At 37.8% G+C, this 23,756-nt stretch overlaps 1 protein-coding gene and 1 long non-coding RNA gene across 9 annotated transcripts in view; one reads left to right on the forward strand and one right to left on the reverse strand.

Moving 5' to 3' along the window:
• ACBD5 (acyl-CoA binding domain containing 5) overlaps positions 1 to 15,704 on the reverse strand; it is a 33,305-nt gene extending 17,601 nt beyond the window's left edge. Inside the window, exons 1-8 of one of the 8 annotated variants that reach the window (XM_081554174.1) lie at positions 15,640 to 15,704; positions 14,088 to 14,256; positions 9,213 to 9,333; positions 7,695 to 7,767; positions 5,566 to 5,680; positions 5,436 to 5,468; positions 1,159 to 1,290; positions 54 to 257 (exon numbers count right to left, since the gene is read on the reverse strand). In XM_081554174.1, the coding sequence (XP_081410300.1) occupies positions 54 to 257; positions 1,159 to 1,290; positions 5,436 to 5,468; positions 5,566 to 5,680; positions 7,695 to 7,767; positions 9,213 to 9,333; positions 14,088 to 14,163 (754 nt within the window). In that variant the 5' untranslated portion in view covers positions 14,164 to 14,256; positions 15,640 to 15,704. Of the gene's footprint in view, positions 1 to 53; positions 258 to 1,158; positions 1,291 to 5,435; positions 5,469 to 5,565; positions 5,681 to 7,694; positions 7,768 to 9,212; positions 9,334 to 14,087; positions 14,257 to 14,445; positions 14,602 to 15,639 lie in introns of those variants that run through there. The other 7 variants (XM_081554171.1, XM_081554176.1, XM_081554177.1 and 4 more) reach the window with 7 other exon arrangements.
• On the forward strand, positions 14,444 to 16,338 carry LOC145531529 (uncharacterized). Its single transcript, XR_014072510.1, has 2 exons — positions 14,444 to 14,561; positions 15,820 to 16,338. It is a non-coding gene; the product is annotated as an uncharacterized LOC145531529 (long non-coding RNA).
• The last annotated feature ends 7,418 nt before the right edge of the window (positions 16,339 to 23,756 follow it).

Below are 23,756 nucleotides of genomic sequence, written 5' to 3' on the forward strand. Positions count from 1 at the left end.
TATTTTATTCATAGGAAAGAAGCCGGAGAAACAAATTTTGATGGGGACAGTACCTTGGTGAACGCAGACAACAGTTTTTCCAGTCTGCTCCAAGTTTTCATCTACAGATTTTACTTCCTCAGTGTATCGGCCATTCAGGGAAGGACTGGCATGAATGCTGTTCTGTATGCCCTGCACAAAGCTGTCTTTATCATAGCCATTAGTGACAATGATTTCCAAATTCTTATGGTCTGCAGATTTCTTCATCATTTTCTTATCTTTCATGTGAAAAGGGAGAGATTCATAAAAGTTCACTGTAGGAAAACTTCTGTACACTATGTTCTAATATTAGATTGTCATTTCTCCAGCCTAAGATAATCCTTTTGAAAGGCTTCCTACTTGGATCAGAGAGACAGGGTGCTCCTTGAAAATGGGTTAATTACATGCTGAGAGCTCACCCAAACTGTGTTGGTTTCAAAACTGCTTCGGTTGCATGTGAATCTCCTCAAATCCCTTTCAAGAGTCACTCTCTCAAGGTCCTTTCACTCTCTCAGGCATAAGCAAATTGCTTTGAGACCCAGTCGAACTAAGAGGTCTACATAGCCAACAAAAAGAGCCTTCAAAGAAGGTATTACTTGTCAGACTTTATTGGAAAGTGAAGGCAAAACTAAGCTGTATGGTTTGTTTGTGTCTTTCTGCCTCCCCTTTCTAAAACAATCCCCCAAAGAATCACAGCTATTCTTACTCACAAGGCCCCCCCCCAATGCAATACCCCATGATTCCAACATTCCCTGTTCATCAGAATCTCTGCCTGTATCCTATTCTCTGGAACCCATGCTATTCCTGACAAGATATTGAGGGTTTAACTTGTCTCCTCTCCTTGGTAACAATATGCATATTTATAAATGGAATACATTTCTAATGCAGCATTTCAGGCACTACATTTACAGGAATGGCCTATCCTTGTTAGCTTTCAATTAACATCAGCCCATCTATGCTTAAGGCTGGCTGTCCCTGAACTCTAGTAGAGCCTCTTGATCTACAACAAACCTGGTTAGATGTCAAGAGTCCAGGCCCTCCACGTGCCCTGATCACACACAATGCCAAGTTAGTCCACACCTCTCCACAGCCTTTCGTCTTAGTTAATGCAAAGTGATCAGCCCATGGCACAAAGATTACCGCTATCATGTTCTGGTCCTTTCGTGTCTTCTTGGGCCTCTTCTTCCTCAGATTCAGCTCCACTATCACTGCTTTCAGCTTTACCATTAACAGTTTTGGCATTTGGAGTAGAAGCTAGAACATTACCAAGATCTAAAATACAAAATGACCATTTCAACTTTATGCTGTAACACACAATCATGTTGTAATTTACAAATAATACCTTGTGTAATTCACAAATAACTAATAAAATAATCTTGAAGTAAAAAGTTAAGAATGTTAATATATAATTAACAGTATTATTTTCTTCAACTATAAATATATTTACATTACATTAATCCTCCAGTTATCTGTTCACAACAAAATGGTAACGCTATCTTAAATTCTTTCTAAACAAGGCAGAAGATAAATTATTTTAACACTGATCAAAATGTAAAGGTAAGAGTTGAATGATCTTTATACACAGTAAGTGAAGAGACAGTTGTTACATACATTAGCATGCTGAAAACATAAACACCTTTGGCCCTAAAAGCACTCATGAATATTATGGTTGGACTGCATTAAAAAGTTTTTTATCCTTTTACTACCTTTAGGGCTTCAGGTGCACAAATTACATTACTATGTCTTTACATAGTAAATGTAAAGTTAATCTTCTTTTTTTTTAAGCATGAGTTTAAAAAAAGAAAAAGCATTAGTTAATGTGATCAATCACTTAAAAGGGGCAAACTGTCCTATTACCCAAAGTTATACCTTGAGAGTAAATACATCAAAGGTTCTCAAACATTATCATGGATAGGAATCACCTGAGATCTAGTTAAAATGCAGGTTCTGAATCGGTAAATCTGGGGTAATATAAGATTCTAGATTTCCATAAAGCTGCCATGTGATGCGGAGAAGGCAATGGCACCCCACTCCAGTACTCTTGCCTGGAAAATCCCATGGATGGAGGAGCCTGGTAGGCTGCGGTCCATGGGGTCGCTGAGAGTCGGACACGACTGAGCGACTTCACTTTCACTTTTCCCTTTCATGCACTGAAGAAGGAAATGGCAACCCACTCCAGTATTCTTGCCTGGAGAATCCCAGGGACGGCGGAGCCTGGTGGGCTGCTGTCTATGGAGTCGCACAGAGTGAAGAGACACGACTGAAGCGACTTAGCAGCAGCAGCCATGTGATGCCAATGCTGATGGTTACTGGACCACATTCTGAGACACTGGGGATTATATTTCCATAACTCTGAGACATTGAAGGCATCTTAAGTGGCTCTTGGCCAAAAACAGTGGTCTTCCTCCACAAACATCTGGGCTTTATTTTCAATTATACAGGTCCATTCTGGATGCTTCCACGCATCTCAAATAACCTATTAAATCTCCATTCATCTTTAACAGTCAGGCTTATAGCCTTATTTAAATCTCCCTAATCAGTAGCAGTAACAAGTAAAACGTCAACTCTATAGTCAACATTGAGCTCTGTTCCCTCTCAGAGAATCATGATGATAGCACAGCTTTTGAATCTCCCTTACTCTTCCGCTGACAACCAGAAAAAATAAATAAATAAAAACTGACAATAAGTAAAATAGAGAAACACCCACCACTCACAGACACCTTCAACAAAGAAAGCAACAGGGAACTGCCTAACCCCTCTCATCAAATGGATGTTTGTTAGCGAAACACCAGACAGCAACAGCAACAAAAGCAGCCCCGTATCACCTCTGTGATGAGAGCTGCAGAAAGCATGAAAAATTATTAACAACAGCTACTCAACATTCAGAAATCAACGTAGTACACTGTAATAGCCGACTAAAGGACAAAACCCACATGATTATCACAATGGATCCGGAAAAGGCACTTGACAAAACCCAACACTCAACAATATAATACTGAATAAATTGAGAATATAAGAGAAATTTCTCAATCTGATAAAGGGCATTTATGAAAACTTACAACTAGAATCATACTTTATGTTAAAAGACTGAATGCTTTGTTCCTAAAACAAGGAACAAGACAAAGATGTACTTTAAGTTCTACCTGGGGCTATCAGGCAAGAAAAATAAATAAAAGGCATCCATACTGGAAAGGAAGAAGTAAAATGATCTCTGTTTGCAAATGATATGCTCTTATACACAGAAAATGCTAAGTAATCTACCAAAAAAATCTATTAGAAATAATAAATGGTTCAGTAAGGTTGTAAGATACAAGATCAATACATAAAAATCAATGTATTTCTACAAACTACCAATAAACAATCCAAAAATGAAATTAGAAGAGTCAATTTACAATAGCTGCAAAAAGAATAAAATAACTAGCCACACATTTGACAAAAGACAGTGTAAGATCTATACACTGCAAATGATAGTACATTGTTGAAAGAAATTAAAGAAGATCTAAAGAAATGGATTGGAAGGTAATATTGTTGAGCTGACAATACTCCCCAAAATGATCTATAATTCATTATAATCCCTAACAAAATCTCGGCTAGGCATTTTTATAAAAATTGAAAAGCTAATTCTGAAATGCGTAGGAAAATGCAAGGAATCAAGAACCGACAAAACAATTTTGAAAAAGAACAAAGTTGGAAAGCTCATATTTCCTGATTTCAAAACTTACTATGTATGTTCTGAAAAAGCCCACGTGACATAGATAATCTGTTCTACTTGGCCTACTTTAATAAGAACAAAAAGAACTACTTCTAATAAGATTCTTTGTTTAAAAAAAAAAACATAAAAAATTCAAGATTACAAACTGTCTTGCAATTTGGCAATATCTTACGAAAGTGGAAACACCCATCAAACACTCATAACCTGTGATTTAGCAATTACATTTCTAATATAATTTATTACTTACATATTTCCACATATGTAAAATAACATTTGTACATGGTTACTTTCAGCAGCAGGCTTTGAAGACCAGAAGAGGAAACAATCTAAATTCCTTTAGAGTGGCACAGGTTAAATAAATTATGGTGTAGGTCCATATCCCTCACAATTCTTGGATCTAGATATGATTTGAAATCCAGAGTTTTCTAACTTTGCAACGGTCATATACTGTATATAACATATATTATACAACACCTTCAATAGAGTCTAAGGCAGCTCTCACTAAAAAATTTTAAAAAATATTTTTACAGCAAAACATAGTAATAGGCAAAATTAGAATAAAAACTTAAAACAGTCTCATGTCATTTCAGATCAAGGTTTGCTCCTCCTATACATATTAGGACACGTTTTTCTGCCAAATGGGTTACCAAAAAAGCTTTATCAAGCCTTTTGAAATTTTTAATTATAGCTAAGGGATTAGGGATCTGAGACTTCATTATCTGAAACTTCATTAGCTTTTTCAACATTTGTCTCTGGCTGTAGGCTGGACACAGCCAAAGCCAAAGCAGGTTCAGAATTATTCCCTTCTGCATCCTAGCAATACACTTCAGAGAAAGAAAACATTGATAGTCTTTTCTGACCTGAGTAAGTATGAAATATAAAGAAGGTGATTTGTTAATATTTGACCCCTCGAGTAGACAAATCAGATACAGCGGGTGTGGTACTGAGTCATACACTGACAGTAAAAAATACTGTCAGTTATGATGGCAGACAATCTGCAGGCCGTGTGACAGGACAGGAAGATTACTGTTTCCATCAATTAGTAAAAGATGGAATGGGATGCCAGGAAAAAAGAAAGTAAGGATGGCCAAGCTGCTTTTTACTTAAAACATATATGACTGTCATTTAAAATGACTCTTACTGACTCATTTCACTCTACTTTCTAAAACAATTTGAAGAGCAAATGTTGACAGTTAATACCAGCAAATCTGCAGATTATTCAGCTCCTGCTAGTACATAAAAGATAAGCCTTTCAATTCTTTACTGAGAACATGAAAACAGAATTCTAAAAAAAAAAGACAAGTGAGGTGAATTCACTGACGTCTTGTTTTAAACACTCTAAAACTCTAGCTACACTAAAGTTAAACCATACTATAAACATAATCACTTAAAATTAGCTAGCAAGTCATTTCAGCTATAGCACTGCTAATACAATTCATTAAGCAAACAGAAAATATAAAATATGAATCATAAAAACAAAACCATGAATTCTGTTACAATTCTGTACACAAATGAACCATCTGTCATATTTTAATAACTCAGGGTTAAAAATTAGGGTTTATAATATTTTGAAACTTGGTGCAATGTATTTGCTTAGAAAAAACCTCTCAAGTGAAAAGCTCGTTAAGTTATATAAATTTGTGCAGAATTCTTCTGACATATAAATTTTGAACAAAAGTTTCACATGGATTTCATTTATTCCTACCTTCTAAGCATTTAGAGATTTTCTCCAGACGGACTGGCATGTGAAAGTGAAAAAAAAATTAGACATATAAATATTAATACACACATAATATATCAATTGCTGAATGAAAAACTAGGTAAAAGAGTCCAACCTGAGGTTAAATCAGAACTTCTGCCACTTTTTTTGTCTTCTACAATTTCATAAAATGGACCAATGACATGTAGCAATTCTTCAACTTTTTCAGTCATCGGCATAGTTTCGAGAATCTGTAATAAAATGAAACAAATCTTGTGAAAACCAACTATTAATGTGATCCACACTAGGACCAAATAATATAGTTATAATTTAGTTACTGATAAACTTTGAGAAGTTCCTTTACAGACTCCTCAAAGTATCTATGTTAATTACATATTAATTTATACACTACCCTAGAAAAATTTCAGGCAAAGATTTAAAAGCATTCTCATTTTGAAAACTACTTTACATAAGCTTCGTGTAAAATTTTACATGATAACCTATAGATTGTGGATTAAACACTAAAGGCACTAATGTAAAATAAAATAGAAAACTGTGGGACTAAAGTAAAATTCTTGTGTTCGGTATTTAAAAAGGTACTTAAGGAAGGTAGGAAATGGTAACCACTTTCAGACATCTTCATAACTATGGGCCAATTTAGAATCATCAGAGTTAAAAGGCAAGGTAAATTAAATAAAAAAGCATTGAAATAAACAGTCATCAGCTGCTGACTGACAAATTATTTCTATATGTGGAATTTTTAAAATTTATTTTTAATTGGAGGATAATTGCTTTACAATATTCTATTGGTTTCTGCCATACATCAACATGAATCAGCCATAGATATACATATGTCCCCTCTCACTTAAATCTCCCTTCCACCTCCTACCTATATATGGAATATTTTACAGATATTAAAAAAATCTAAGATTAGTTCTGTGTGTGCTGGTTGGGAAAATATCTATAATCTTTTTTTAAAGGCAGAAAGCTAGTTGCTGCACAGTATGTTTAATATGATACCACTATTGGTTTTCTTTCCATTTTTAAATAACAGGATATATATATGTACATATATATATGTCTTTTCTGTATCAATCTACAAAATATAATTAAAAGTAATTACCACTAAAGAATTAAAATGGAGGGAATGAGGAAAGATTATAACAATATTTAAGGTAAAAAAAAAAAAAGAATGGTATCAAACCAAAGCTGAAGATTATCTTTCTCTCTGCTTTTGAGAGGCTCCTTTGTTGTGCTACTGATACAGTTAACAACCAAAAGAACTAAGCTCTGACCTCTGTTACAGATAAAAAAAGTCCACCAAATAAAACTGTGAAAATGTAACAAAATGTACAACTCTGAGCAGTGTAGAAGAAATTAAACCAAAGCAAATCAGTCTGAATCTACCAAATAAAGAATACAACTAAGAGATTAATACTGTCAAAGCGCCTGGCAAAAACTATTCCTTTTTACAGATTTTATGTTCAAAGGTTATTTTACATTATTAGACAGATCTAGATTTCACAACTTCTGATCTATCGCAACACACAAATGGTCCTTCATAAAAAGGCATTAAGATCATCTTTAAAACGACAATTAAAAATGATTTCTTCATTAAATTGCTTCTGGAAGAGCTAAATAATAAAGAATGCCCTCCTTACTAGTTACCAGACAAACTAAAAGCATCCTTATCTTATTCTCCTTCTGAAGAATTTTTGCATTCACAGAAAAAAGCTTGTTAGTGAGAAATCTACTGATAGGAACATCTCAATTTATGAGTCAACACTTATATGAGAAAAAAGTGTTTTTATTACCTATTTTTTAGGTAATTAGGGCCGTTTTATTTATTTATTTATTTAGGTAATTTAGGGCAGTTTTATTACCTATTTCTTATTAAAAGTTTCAAAGCAGGAATGTTTTAAAGACAGTCTAGGTAAGTCCCAGACTCCTGAGAAAAGGAAATCAATATTTTAAAAGGTTCCTATTCATATACTTTCTGCAGAAGTCAACTATAGAGAAAGATAGGAAAGATGAAAAAAAGAAAACAAAATACCATGTCACCACGATGTGATCTAGCTTCAAGAAAAAAACTGCACCTTAAGATGAACTTTGATATAAAGCCCTGATAAAGTCAATAATCTAGATCCTACATTCTAATGTAATACAATCTCCTTGTTCCTTACAACAAAGCAGTTAATTAGACTGATATAAAAATTAAGGCAGCCCTGAAAAGTTTTATTTTCTATTATGAATTATTTTCCCTACCTTTTTCATTTCTTCAACATAAGCAATCATGGCTTCCTCTTTGGTCATATCACCCAAAGAACTCCACGCATCCCTAGAAATGAAGATACCCAAATAACAACAGAAAGACACCTGATTTCAATTGCTTAGAATGCAATTTACAGTTACTGCTATAGGGTCATTAATTTAAAATAGGCTTTACTTAAAGCTATTAATATAAACATTAATATGTTTCCAAAGGATCTCTTTAAATGCACCAAACTTGAAGAAAAATATCACCGAGTAAAATGGCAAATTGAGTAGTATCTAAAACTAAGAAGTATAAAAAAAATATATATATATCATAGATTACAGAGACCATGTTATACAGACTACAGGCCACAGACACTATACACTGTTCATGATTATTCGCTAAAAACTCTTTAAAGTCTTTATCATTATAAAGAACACTGACAAAAATGAACATTTTAGAAAATTTTACAAGCATTGTCACACTCATGTTTCAAATGAACAGAAGTTTTGGTTAATTTAAATAAGAGTCTAACTTAGACACTTGAAAAATGGAAAAGTTTTCTTACTTCTAAAAAAACTGAAAATGTGAGGGACAAGAAAAATTTAAAGTCTTAGATGATGAGAAGAGCGTTTTGAAATTTTTGCCTAAAATGAAAACCTCTCTTTTTAGAGGTATTTTCCAGAAGCAGTTTAACTCCACCAAAGGTCAATTCTGAGGAAAATCATTAATAAATAAATTTTCTTCAAACAGTTTAAACACCATATTGCTGTTATCTTTAAGCTAGTATCCTAGGACTTTTCAAAACGATCTTAGAGGAAAGTACAGGACTAAGAAATCCTCAAAGGGGTTTAAGGACTTCCAATGCAGGGTGAACTTAGCCATCGAAACATATGGCTCTTAAAGACTTACTCTGCTAGTTAGCATACTCTGTTCCTGACTTACATGATGTATGGTCATGATATTTTGTTTAAGAACATCAAATGTTGGTCAGTTGGAAACATGGCACAGGTATTTTGTGATTCTGTTAAATATATTAAAAATCAAATTTCTATTCAAGTACAGTGGGACAGGAGTGATAGCTGAGATAAAAAGTAAGCCAGAACCTGAGTCATGCTCCTAGTTACTTATTATCTCAAAGGCTCGAAGCAAACCATGTCACCTGACAAGCCAAAGTCAGTTTTCTTGGCAGGTAAAAGAAGCAGGAGAGTTTGGTTTTTTTAAATGCAGTTTGCGAGACATTCTTGGCATAATAAAAAGAAAAAAAAAATTCCATAAAGGAAAAGACTAACTGAAAATGCTTTTTTATCTTTGATACACCCACCTCTTGTGGTTTTATTGTTTTTCTCTCTTCTCCAAGACTTTCCTATTTGTATGAAATTGTGTTAGAGCACATGGAGGATAAAAATGGATCTAATACTTGGAATACGTTTATACATAGAATAATACATAACCACATAAATAACAGTCATATGATAATTATGTTATTAAACTTAAAAATTCTTTCATAGCTTTCTTCATAAAATTACCATTTATATCTTCCAACAGGATCCCAGAAGCCAGGCTTTGACAGTTTACAAGGTCCTTCAGTTGCCTGCTTATAGAAGCTATAGAACTTGAGCATCATTTCATTTGTTGGCTGGAATGAACCTGTTGGAAACATACATTAAGTAAGATCACTTGGAGAATACAATTGATCATTTAATGCAATAAATTAGTTAAGCTATACTAACAGTGATTTTTTAATATTTCATTAATATTTCAAACTATTCCTATTTTACAGAAGCAAAAGTTATGGCTCAGTTTCTTTATTCCTTTGATTTAAAAAAAAAAAACTCCCTGGCTGCCCAGTAGTTAGAAACCACCTTGCAATTCAGATCAAACACAAGTTTGATCCCTGGTTGGGTAACTAAGATCCCATATGGTACACAGCGTGGGCTAAAACAAAAAACTCTTGAGATTTTACACTTTCATAAAAATGCCTAACAATTCAATAAATAAAAGAATAAATGAACAAATATGCTATAAGTGTAACCAAAATAATTGGTAAATGTCACTTAAAAAACCAAAATATAGAATAACTGTATCATGGAACTGTAATAAGGTATTTTTATCCAAAACTTGTGACAAATCACACTAACTAGAATAAACGAAAAAGTCAAATATATACTCTGCTAACTCAAATTGCAACAGCAAGCAATTCAACTTCTTTTGATTTCCAATTTCTCAATGGATTACAAAGTTGGGCTACAGCCAACCAGTGTATACTGTGGTAGAAAAAGAATTAATTCAATTATGAAATACGTATCTCATTTCCTACCTCCATAGTTTTTAGACACATCAGTTTTTTAAGGATCAGTCTTCATACACGTTTCTAGCATATCAGTAAACATTTTTATTTTTAAAAATTTCAAATTGTTTAAACTAATGCTATAAGATGCAATACTCTTTAACAACAGAGAAAAACTGGAATATAAATGTTTTATAATAACAAGCTAAATAATTTTGATACACATATATGACAGGATTATTTATAACTACTGCCCTTGAAATTTTTGCTGTCTTTTGGGTACTAATATGGAATTAGTTCATGCCATATTATAAGTGGAAAGGTTGTAGACAATTTTATTGTCTTATTCCATCTTCAAAAAATAAATATATATGCAAATGTATTAGTTAACCTGACCTTCCCGACCTGCCTCTTGAGAAACCTGTATGCAGGTCAGGAAGCAACAGTTAGAACTGGACATGGAACAACAGACTGGTTCCAAATAGGAAAAGGAGTACATCAAGGCTGTATATTGTCACCCTACTTATTTAACTTACATGCAGAGTACATCATGAGAAACACTGGGCTGGAGGAAGCACAAGCTGGAATCAAGATTGCTGGGAGAAATATCAATAACCTCAGATGTGCAAATGACGCCACCCTTATGGCAGAAAGTGAAGAGGAACTAGAGCCTCTTGATGAAAGTGAAAGAGGAGAGTGAAAAAGTTGGCCTAAAGCTCAACATTCAGAAAACTTAGATCATGGCATCCAGTCCCATCATTTCATGGCAAATAGATGGGGAAACAGTGGAAACAGTGTCAGACTTTATTTTTTGGGCTCCAAAATCACTGCAGATGGTGATTGCAGCCATGAAATTAAAAGACGCTTACTCCTTGGAGGGAAAGTTATGACCAACCTAGACAGCATATTAAAAAGCAGAGACATTACTTTGCCAACAAAGGTCCCTCTAGTCAAGGCTATGGTTTTTCCAGTGGTCATGTATGGATATGAGAGTTGGACTACAAAGAAAGCTGAGTGCAGAAGAATTGATGCTTTTGAACTGTGTTATTGGAGAAGACTCTTGAGAGTCCCCTGGACTGCAAGGAGATCTACCAGTCCATCCTAAAGGAGATCAGTCCTGGGTGTTCATTGTAAGGACTGATGTTGAAGCTGAAACTCCAATACTTTGGCCACCTGATGTGAAGAGCTGACTCATTTGAAAAGACCCTGATGCTGGGAAAGATTGAGGGCAGGAGGAGAAGGGGACAACAGAGGATGAGATGGTTGGATGGCCTCACTGACTCGATGGACATGGGTTTGGGTGGACTCCGGGAGTTGGTGATGGACAGGGAGGCCTGGCGTGCTGCGGTTTATGGGGTCTCAAAGAGTCAGACACGACTGAGCGACTGAACTGATACTGATAAGTTGTACAAGCGTGTGTAAGAGCCAGCTTGTATTCATGAATGTGTGATCTAGATATATACATATCAAATTATTCTCACTGATTAACTCTGGGACTTGGAAGTGGGGAATGAAGCAACTTTCACTTGCACTATTTTTATATTACAAAGTATGTATTATTTTGTAATAAAATTTAAAATACAGAAAATTAAGACAAGTAGAAATCACTTAGAAATTTACTGTAGAAAAATATAAAAAATAGCATGAAAAATGTTTCATGATCAACTATGAAATGAGAACAAAACAGCAGTTTAAAACAGCACAACCAGCACAATTCATTTCTGCAAAATAAATACTTACATACTTAAAAAGCAGAGTAGAAGGAAACACATCAAAATGTTAAAAGAGGGTATAGCTAGATCATAGGCATATAGATTACTTCTAGTTTCTTTTGCTTATTTTTATTTTTTCAAAATTTACATTTAGTGTATATTACTTTTATTCCAAAATTTATAACAAAAATTAAAACTGTAAAAATATTTTTAAAACTTCATAGATTGCATAATAATCTGGTAACATGTAGTTATCGAAAGCTAATAGTTCATACACATTGTGAAAATTACAACACAGACAAGCTGAGAGCTGATGGTTCAGGTTTGGCCAGTAATAAATAATTTTTTCTTTTTAGGAATAAATAATTAATTCCAAAATCACAATAATAACTAAGTACACACTATATGCTCATTTAAGAAAATCCATTAGATAGAGTGTTTCAGTGACGTAGTCTTTACACAGCAGAGGGGGAAAAATGGAGAAACTATAGTTTAAAATGGTTACCTATGTCACTAACACAAACCCAAATTTAAAACATCAAAAGCTTCATCTCATAATATCTTTAGTAAGTCAATCAACTGAGATTTAAAAGTTTATTGGTTAAAGTGAATAACATATACATTAGGTTACAACAAAAACTAACAACATATACTGAATGTATCCTATGTATAAGACACTGGATAAAGTATAATCTCTGTCCTCAAGGTGCTCATGCATAATATATTTGATATATATGTGTTTAAAATACTATATAGGAAAACAAATTTTAAAGGCCAAGAGCATACCAAACAAGATGCTACAGGATTCTTCATAACTTTACACCATAATAAAGATTAAGCAACAAAAAACAAAAAACTATAAGATTATTTGCAAAATAATCCAGGACAGATGACACAACCTAAAAGTTTTACTATAAAAATAATTAATGATTCATTATAACAATAGTTCTGCTTCAATTATTATCAATTTCATTTCAGGGAATAATAGTAGAGTACTGATCATTCCCTAACCCTGTTGCCATTTGGCAGAGGGTCTTGACTTTGCAATATCTTCTTAAACGTTATATAATACAAACTGTATTTATACTGACATGGATTTCCTAAAAAATATATGATCCTAGTAAAGATAGCAAACTATCACCAAGTCTATCCTAGCAATTCTCAAGAAGTATAAAAACATGTGTTTTAGAAATAAAGATGAAGGTACCATTTAAACAACACTATTAGCAACATGCCTTCCTATAAACTCTCTCAATCAGATGTTCTAAAAATCAATACCTAAGTTCCTATGTTATTTCTTTACATTTTGTTCATTCACTCTTCTCTTTCAATCCCTCATGTGTCCTCCAATTTGATGTTTGAAGATTACAAAAAGAAAGTTATTTTATGTACAGTTGTTTTCAAAACCTTTTTTATCTGCACTTAATGAATGTTTGTTAATAGTACTGAACTTAGCCCAATGATTTACTGAACTTAGCCCAATGAATTACTTAGCCGAATGATCATGAAAACAGTGACCATGACATTAAATACTGTAGTAATATATTAGTGTTGTATTCAGTTAGTTTTACACTCTGGCACAATGATAGCACTTAAAAGCATCATTTAAAGAATATAAGTTTATTGTGAAAGATAATTCATATAATGCAGAAAGATAAGCGAAAAGTCAAAGTCCCCCTCTCCAAGCCTTTCCACAGAAAAAAAAAATATTTGAATAATGGCCTTAAATTTCCCACCATTTGTCAAAGACATAAATTACAAGTTCAAAAAGCTCTGCAAAATCCTGAACAACATAAACATGAAGAAAACCATACCAAGACAGGTCATAATCAAACCACATAGAGAAAATCTTGACAAAAGTCAGAAAAATGATAGGCCAAATATCAAAGAACAACTCCAATGACTTTTCACCTAAGTGGCAAGACTCCAAACGAGTGTAAAAGAGAGAACACTAGTACAACGAAACATTTTTTTTAAGCAGTAAATATTTACGCACTTAAGAGAAATCGTTTTACATGCGAATACAGTGGTTCTTTCCTTTCTTTTCCTTCATATGAAAAGTTTTCAGAAAGTAGACTTTATGAGTATACGACCCCAGGCATCTCTATCCTAGATTTTATTTTACCATACCCAAATCCGAAGTCATTAAGTGACGAGATTTTTCAACAATACAAACTACTTAAGATCTGGATACTGTATCTGTTTCAGGCTTGAAAGATCAGCAGGCAGTTAATTCACATCCGATACCTCCCTTCAACTGCATGCAAAAATCAAGGAAGAAAATAAATAGGTTAAATAAGCAAGACCAGAGCAGAAAAGAAGGTTCAAGGAGGTGAGATTCAGAAAACTGGGGCCTCGGGCCTCTGCAGAAGGCTTCTTCAGAGGGGCCCAAGTGCACGTACCATTTTTCGGCAAACTCCGGATCACCTTCACCGCCGCCTCAAACCGGGTTTCGTGCACGGATCTCGTGTCCGCCATCTCCAGCCGCCAGCGCCGGCCCCGGTCCCAAGGTCTGTCGCCTGGAATCAGGCAGCAGCAGCAGCACCAGCTTTCCCAGGAGCCTGCATGAAACTGGAACATGGAGCGCAGCCGCGGATCAACATTCCCGATGGGAGGAGGACCCCAGAGCGCAGCTGGTCAGTTCCCCGTGGCCCTGCCCTCTCCAGGCCACACCGTCCGAGATGGCCCGGCTCCCTCCTCCTCCCCGGGGCGTGACCTACGCTGGGGAGGCCGGGCCACCCGGACGAAAAAACAACTCACCGAGAGGAAGAGCATCTCTAGCAGAAGGCGGAGGGGCCCAGGGCACCGGTGGTCGCGGTGCAGCCGTCCCACCCACAGGACCCTGGCGGAGCAGCCACACCCCCCATCCCGGCGAGGTCTGTCTGTCAGTCCGCGACCTCCAGGCAGCCCCGCCCCAGAGCTTTGGGGGTGGGGGGACGCACTCTCTGCCGCCGCTGCGCAGCAAACTACACCCACCCGCCCGGCGGCTGCGGCGGTGACGCACGCTGTCTGTCCCTCCCCAGAAGTGTTGGGCGGGAGAAGGCAGAAAAGGAGAGCAGGGAAAGTGGATCGCCGGAGTGTTGGGCGGGAGAAGGCAGAAAAGGAGAGCAGGGAAAGTGGATCGCTGGAGGGCCCTGGGATCGCTGTTTGAACAGGCCTTAGCGAAGTGTCCTTGCCAGCGCGGCCGCCGCGGGGGTGCAGCGCGCAGGGTGGGGGGTTAAGGGGGGTACGCTGCGGGGCAAAAAAAAAAAAAAATGACTGTGGTCCCCAGCGTCTTAGGTTAAGGTTTGGAGAAAGGTGATGGGGCTTAAGGAAAGTGCTTTAGATCCAGAGAGGCTTGGTGCGAACCTTAAGTTCTGCCATTTAAAGTTCTGTGACCGACCTAGGGGCAAGTCACTTCGCCTCTCCCGGTGGCAATCTTCCTAACACCGGTAGATGAAAGGATTTAGGGATGGTGGGTGGAGGTGCTTAGCAGTGCTTGGCTCGCAGGCCTTCGACAGCTTTAGCCGCCCCGACACAAGAACGTCAGAGCAACAACCAAAGAAGAGGGGGGGTCGCCCGCTACTTAGACGGGGCAGGGGAAGGAAGAACACCTTCCCCGGCATCACCTCCCCCCCCCCCAACTTCGAGCCCCAAGGAGCCGGGCGCTCCAGCCCGCGCTAACGGGAGACAGGGCGTGGGGCAGGGACGAACGAGGACACAGTACAGGCGCGACAGCCCTAGAAAGGGGTAGACCCCGGGTCTTCGCCTTCCTAGCGCATCGAACCGCATCGTCAGGCACCTAGGAAGCGGCCCCGGGCCCACCATGGGGGCGCTGCTTTGGGTTCTGGGGGGTGGAGTCCAGCGGCCCGGAATCCCCAAAGTCGCCAAGGTCCCTTTGTCAGTTCGGGATGGGTTAGGAGGGTGACTATTCCAAATCTACTCTTCCCCTGGAGCCGCAGTGCCAGCCTTTACCTTGATTCTGCGGGGGCAAGGCCTGTCCGTTAAGGTCCCCGATGCCCGCCCCTCGCCTTTCCCCCGCCCACCCCGCGGGCTTGTGGGAAATGTAGTCCCCGCTTCCGGCGCTTCCTGACACCTCCCTCCCACGGCGGGGCTTCCTCCCACCTGTTCCGGTTCGGGTTCTCTGTCCCGCAGACGCCGGAGCCGTTGGGCCGGAAATCCCGCCTTCCTGTGCTCCTTCCAGAAACAACACATCCGCTTCCATCCGAAGGAAATCGACCCTCTGTGATATCTTTCGGAGGAATCCCGGTGGGACTGGACTTGATTCGGAAACTGGGGTCTCATTGCTTGCTCTTGATGTTTACTATTTGAAGGCGGGAGGAGAAGGGGATGGCAGAGGGTGAGATGGTTGGATGACATTACCGACTGGATGGACATGAGTCTGAGCAAGCTCCGGGAGTTGGTGATGGACAGAGAGGCCTGGCATGCTGCAGTCCAGGGGATCGCAGAGTCGGACACGACTGAGCAACTGAACTGAACTGATGTTTAGTAAACGTTGAGGTCGTTGCTGTTATGTTACCGTCTAGGTAATAAAGACTGCGGCTTATTGATTGTCTGATAATACTTGCCAAGTGTATAACATATTCCAGAAACGCTGTAGAGTGTTAACCAATGAGGAAATTGAAACATATTAAAGGATTTGTCCAAAAACAAGTAGCAGTGAGTACAGGAGTCTGTAGGGAAATCTTCCCAGGTGGCTCGGTGGTAAAGAATCGGCCTGCCAGTGCAGGAGACATGGATTCGATCCCTGGGTGGGGAAGATCCCCTAGAGAACGGAATAACAACTAACTCCAGTATTCCTGCCTGGGAAATGCCATGGACAGAGGAGCCTGGCGGGCTACAGTCCATGGGGTCGCAAAAGAGTCGGACACCACTTAATGACCAAAGGACAACAGGAGCGAAGCCAGGAGTCAGTCAAGCCCAAAAACTCTTGCTTTACGTCTTGAACTTTTTCTAGGACACTAAAGTGTAAGAGGCTAACAATTTTTCTAACTTATTCAAACAAGGAAGATTTTATGTGTTTAATATCTACTGCTTCCTCTATTCTTTGCTTGCTCTTTTATAACCTTTCCACTTTCAATCAGTTGTGCATACTTGTAAAAGGACATGGGTATTTATTTCACGTCTTAAGAATTCATTTTGGCAACTGTTCATTAAGGTTTCTACAATAAGCTGTAAGGTTTATGTAATAAGTTGGTCATTAGGTAATGATGAGTAAGAATTTTTCTGCCAGTGACTTCTCTTGTATATCCATTTGCTGGTACTATGGATTTCCAGTCATGGAGAATAGCATAGAGAAAAGAAATTGAGGTTAATCAGTTAAAGGTGTTTAAAAAGTAGCTCATTTATGTAGCTGTTCTGGTTTAGATGTGGTACTTCCTACTGAAATGTAATGATGAGTGTGATAAATTAAGTCAGTTCCTAAAGCACCTTCTAGTTATATATCTACCCATGTGTGCTTAGTCAATTCAGTCATGTTGAGCTCTGCAACCCTATGCGCTGTAGCCAGCCAGGCTCCTCTGTCCATGGGATACTCCAGGCAAGAATACTGGAGTGGGTTGCCATGCCCTCCTCCAGGGGATCTTACCAACCCAGGGATCAAACCAGTGGCGCGTCTCCTGCATTGCAGGCGGATTCTTTACCACTGAGCCACTGTGGAAGCCCTATATAATCCTGTAATTCTACCTAAAATGTGTTTCATGGAACACTAATGCCTTTTAGTACTTTCAGTATAGTGACTAATATGAAGCATTCTTTTTTTTTGAGGTATATTGGCATACAACAATCTATTAGTTCCAGGTGTACAACATAATCATTTGATCTTTGTATACATTATAAAATGGTCACTGCAGTAAATAGAGCATTCTTGATCATGTCTTTCTACAGATGTTTAATAAATATTTAATTAAGACTGGGCCCACTTCTTATACATGATCATAAGTAAGGTAAAATAGTACATTTAAGGGTTTTAAGAAACATAAAGGAGTAAATATTAAAGTAAGTTAAAAAGGATTCTTCTAGATGCTCCTTCCTTTACAATTATAGGGAAGCCCCTGGTGGCTCAGATGGTAAAGAATCAGCCTGCAATGCAAGAGACCCAGGTTCGATTCCTGGGTCAGAAAGACCCCCCCGAAGAAGAGAATGGCAACCCACTCCAGTGTTCCTCCCTGGAGAATTCCGTGGACAGAGGAGCATGCAGGCTATAGAACATGGGGTCGCCAAGAATTGTCTAACACTTAACTTGCAAATATTTTAAAAGTCCTTACTGTCATGTAATGTAATTGACACTGAAGTTACAGAGCGTGTTTAATGTATTCAGTCTAGTGTGGTAAACAGATATGTCAATTATACTCAGTAAAACTGAAAGAAAAAAAACCTAAACCAGTGCACCGTATATGATCAGCAGCAAATTTGTTCATATAATGGGACCATAGATATGAGGGAAGGGGAGTCACAACACTGGATGAAAGGTGAAAGCGATGATTGAGGCCAACTTGAAGGTCACATCTGCCGTGCAAAGGAGTTTGTACTTTGTTTTGAACCCACAAAGACCATTTTTGTATCAGCTACAGTTTGATTCCACAGCTTCCCTGGTGGCTCAGATGGTAAAGAATCCACCTGCAATGCGGGGGACCTGGGTTGGGAAGATCCCCTGGAGAAGGGAACAGCTACCCACTCCAGTATTCTTGCCTAGAGAATTCCATGGACAGAGGAGCCTGGCAGACTACAGTCTATGAGGTTGCAAAGAGTCGGACATGACTGAGCGACTTTCACAGTTAGATTACAAAAGTAAAACTACTATGATTGATATAGTATAAGAGATTAATTGTGGGGATTAGAGTTTCCATGACTGTGGGAGGCCTCTGAAACACTTCACCTCTGTTGCTGGACCTGATGCTAAAATGGTTGTAGGTCAGCATATCTTAGAGTCAGGAACTGATGTGAAAGACAGAAGAACAAACTGAAACCCCCTAAGCACAAACTGGAACCAATGAGGACAAACAATCCAACATTACCTCTCACTGCTTCTAAAATCAGTGATGTGCACAACCTTCAGAACAAAATGGTACCAGTCTCCATGGAGATGAACTCACCCCTGACCTAAGACTCAGAGCAATTGTGTGTCAAGCTGCTACTCCAGCCTTGTGTCCTTCAGAACCACTTCTCTTCTACCTACCAAACATCACACAAATTCATCTGGGAGACACAGTTCTAGCATCTCTAAGAGTGATGGCCCAAGACAAATTCACCACAATTATTATTCTTTGAGTGGCCAGATTCTACTCCAGAAATGTATAGAAAGATAAACATTAAAAACTTTAACATAAATCAAAAGAGAAAATGAAAGGACAAAAATCAGATCTTGGCTGTTATTCGGAAATGCCATCTGTTACGGACTGAATGTTTGTGTCCCCCAACTTCATATGTTGAAGCCCTAACCCCTAATGTGACTGAATCTGGAGAGAGGACCTATGATAAAGGTTAAATGAGGTCATGGGGTGGAGCCCTAATGCAATAGACTGGTGCCATTATAAGAAGAGGAGGAGACAGCAGCCCTCTTTCTCTCCCATAAGCTAGCATCTTGATCTTGGGCTTCTCCAAGAACTGTAAGAAATAAGTTTCTCTTGTTTAAGCCACCCAGTCTATGGTATTTGTTTATTATGGCAGACTAAGTGAACAAAGACACCAGGAATACTTATGAAAGACAGACAAAGAGGAAGAAGAAATGAGGCATAAATATAAGAAGAGAAAATTATTTTTGGATAATATAATTGTCCATCTAGAAAAATGATATTGAATAAGCTAAAATGCTATTAAAATAGCATCAGGAAGATGAATAATTTGGGATAAATATACAAAATCTATAGCTTTCTAATGTTGGAATGCAAAAATTAAGCCCAGATAGATTAGAGACTTAAATATAAAAAGCAAAACTACAGATTCTTAGAGGATAAGGAAGTCTTAGCTAATGCAACAAGAAAGAAAAGTATGAATGAGATACAATGATCAGGAAAGAAAAAGTAAATATTTCATTATTTGCAGATGATACATTTGTCCACATAGAAAATTTAGGGCAATTATTACAGGGAAGAAAGTGTCCAGCAAACTTGTTGAACATAAAGTCAATCAAAAATGATCCCTTAAACCAACAATAATATTGGAAAGTGTAATAGAAAAATACTGACAATAGCAATAAAATTCAAAATACTCTGAACAAAGAAAAATATGTAATACCTTTATGGAGAAAAATTATAAAATTTATCAATGGACATGAAAGACCTGAATAAATTGACACATGATGGTTCTACCCAAAGCTACAAAGATGAAAACTATTCTCAAATTCATGCATAAATACAATGTAAAGTCAGTTACAATCCTCATAGGACTCTGTGGAACTTTATAACCCAACTCTTAAAAACCCTACAAGGAAGTCTAGAACAGGCAAGATGATTCCAGAAAGAACACGATGGAAAGCTATATTAATCAGAGTGAGCTATCTGCTACAATCAACTCCTGCAGTATCTCAGAGGTTTAACACAAGTTTATCTCTCACTCAGGGGTAGGGTGGACTCTGCTCCATTTGGTCATCCAGGAAGGTAGGATTATCATCCTCCATCATCCCAAAGACCTCTGAGTCCTCCACTGGATCTGCTGCCTCCAGCCAGAAGAAGACACTAAGAAAGAAGACACAGTGTCAGGAGATTTTTAGGAGCCAGCTCTAGAAATGGTGAATATCACCTTATAGCTCTGAAAGTGGCAAATATGAGTTCCACTTCACACAATACTAAAAATTTTTAGTCTACTGAAATTTCTACCTAAAAGAAAACTGGGCTTACTGAACAAATAGCCATCTCTACCACAAAATATTGGCACTGCCAAATAGCATGCTTAAGAATAATTAGTAATTAATGAGTGTGATATTGACTGAGGAAAGCTAGTTTAATAGGACAGAATAGAGAAGCCAGAGATAGACAGGAATTAAAAATTAGTGGACAAAGAATGAACTATTAAGTAGCAATGGAACAATTCCACATGGAAAACAAAAGTATTAAGATCCTTATCTGAGAAACACACATAATAAATTCCACACAGATTAAGGATCTCATATGTAAATGTATCTTTAAAGTCTTTAGAAGAGAAATAAAACATCTGCTGTGTCTCACAACCCCAGAGGGTACCATTCATGTTGTAATTAACTGATATTAGCTGATGCCCCCTGAAGTCATGCAGCACAGTGGTCTTGCTTATGATTAAGTGTTAAGGAAAAGTTTACATAACAAGGCCTCAAAATAGAATTGTAAAAAGAAAATATGAGGACTTCCCTGGTGGTCCAGTGGTTAAGACTCCATGCTTCCAATGCAAAGGGTGCAGGTTCGATCACTGGTCAGGGCATTAGGATCCCACATGCTGGGTGGAACAGCCAAAAATAAATAATTTTTTAAGAAAAGAAAATATGGATACTTATCTTAGGCTCCCATTAACTAACTACCATAGACTGAGTGACTTAAACAGCAGACATTTATTTCTCATAATTCTAAAGGCTGAGAAATCCAAGATCAGGGTACCAGCAGCCTGGGGTTCTTGGTGAGAGCCCCTTTTCCCTGGCTTGCAGGTGGCTACTCTTTTGCTGTCCTTTCCTCAATGTGATGCATGTTCATAGAGAGAGAAGTCGCTTTCCCTTCATCTTCTTTTTTTTTTTGAAACCAACCACTTTTATTATCATTTTTTTTTTGAAACCTTCATCTTCTTATAAGGGCACTAATCTCATCATAAGAGTCCCAAGTTCATGAACTAATCTAAACCTAATTACATCTCAAAGTCCATACCTCCAGAACCATCACTTTGAGGGACTAGAGTTTCAGGTTTCACCCATGAAAAAACAATGGACCATATTCGACTCTGAAGCCTAAGAATTTAATATGAAGTGGAAAAAAATCAATTTGAAGAATATATAAAATACAAAACCAGAATTGTAAATTATTTATACAAGCTTAATATGTAAAATTGTTTTTCAATAGAAAGATAAACACGAAATTCATGCTAGTGATTGCCTTGATGGGTGGAGGGACTGGATATGGTGCAAAAAAGGTCTACATTCTTATCTGAATATTTTATTTCCCTTTACAAAACAAATACTAATATGAACAGTGCAATAATTTTTAATTTTACAGAATTTTACCCAGTTGCCCCACATTGCTTATTGAATAATTCATCTCTTTCCCCTTTCTATTTGAAATGCCCTCCTTTAAAATACTAGTTCCCACAACTCAGCAGCAGCAAAAAGAAACAGATTTAAAAAGAGACGAAGGAAGAGACATTTATCCAAAGAAGATATGCAAGTGGCCAATGAAGACTTGAAACAATGTTCAACATCACTAATCAATAAGGGAATGGAAATCAAGATCACAATGAGATACCACTTGACACCTATTAGAGTGGCTATTATCAAAAAACAGAAGATAGCAATTTTGGAAGGATGTTGAGAAGTTGGAACCATTGTGCATTGCTGATAGAAATGTAAAATAGTGCACCAGCTCTGGAAAACAGTATGGCAGTTCCTCAAGAAATTAAATATGGAATTGTCAGGGACTTCTCTGGTGGTCTGTGGTTCAACGCAGCACACTCATTGCTAAGGTCCAGGTTCAGTCTCTGGTCAGGGAACTAAGACTCTGAAAGATGTGTGTGTGTTTAGTCACTCAGTTACGTCTGACTTTGCGACCCTTCAAACTGTAGTCCACCAGGTTCCTCTGTCCACAGGATTTTTCAGGCAAGAATACTGGAGTGGGTTGCCATTTCCTCCTCCAGGGGATCTTCCCAACCCAGGGATCAAACCGGCATCTCCTGTCTCTTCTGCATTGTAGGTAGATCCTTTACCCACTGAGCCATCTGGGAAGCCCAGAAATTGAGACCAAATCTCTCTCTCTTTCTTTATATTAGAACACACATATATATTAGAATTATCATATGACCTAGCATTTCACTTCTGGGCATCTATTCGAAAGTTTCAAAAGCAGAAACTCAGACATGTATTTGTACAATCATGTTTATAACAAAACTAGTGAAAATAACCGAAAGGTGGATCCAAGTGCCCATGAACAGATAAGTGGACAAATAATATATGTAATATACATACAGTGGAATATGATAAATAAAGGAAATTCTGATGCATGCTACATGGATAAATGTTGAATGCTGCTGCTAAGTCGCTTCAGTCGTGTCTGACTCTGTGCGACCCCATAGACGGCAGCCCACCAGGCTCCGCCGTCCCTGGGATTCTCCAGACAAGAACACTGTTGAATACATTGTGGTAAATGAAAATAGCCAGTCACAGAAGGAAAAATTCTATACATCCATGAGGTACAGCAGTCAAATTCATTGATACAGAAAGTAGACTTCTGGTTGCCGGAGGCTGAGTGGAGAGGTGAATGGGGAGCTATTATTTAATGGGAATAGAATTTCACTTTGGGAGAATGAAATAGTTCTGGAGATGCATGAAGGTGATGGTTGTACATTAGCATTATGAATATACTGAACAGTATTAAACTGTACACTTAAATTGGTAAATTTTGTGTTATTTATATATTTTGTCACAATAAAAACTCAACTTTATAAGTTATATGCCCTTGGAAATTCTGAAAACAGTGGGAAAATAGAGAAATCCTACTTCACAGAAATGAATTTTGCAATAGAAATCTTTTTTTTTTCTTTTAAATTCAAGTCTTTGTATTTATTTCAGCAAAGCCAAATCCATTAAGGAGCTTCCCTTGTAGCTCAGTCAGTAAAGAATCTGCCTGCAGTGCAGGAGACCCGGGTTTAATCCCTGGGTTGGGAAGATCCCCTGAAGAAGGAAATGGCAACCCACTCCAGTATCCTTGCCTGGAAAATCTTATGGACAAAGGAGCCTGGTGGGCTGCAGTCCATGGGGTCGCAAAGAGTCAGGCACGGCTGAGCGACTAACACAAATCCAGTAAACTGTTTTCATCCAGGATTAATCAGAAGTAAAAGTTGGACTGTTTTTCTCTCCATAATAGGCCAGTGTGTTTCAAATGAGTAAATGGATCCCCTGGAGG

This window comes from Giraffa tippelskirchi, chromosome 13 (genome assembly GCF_054371585.1).
Source record: "Giraffa tippelskirchi isolate mGirTip1 chromosome 13, T2T-mGirTip1v1.2.pri, whole genome shotgun sequence".
NCBI classification, from domain to species: Eukaryota; Metazoa; Chordata; class Mammalia; order Artiodactyla; family Giraffidae; genus Giraffa; species Giraffa tippelskirchi.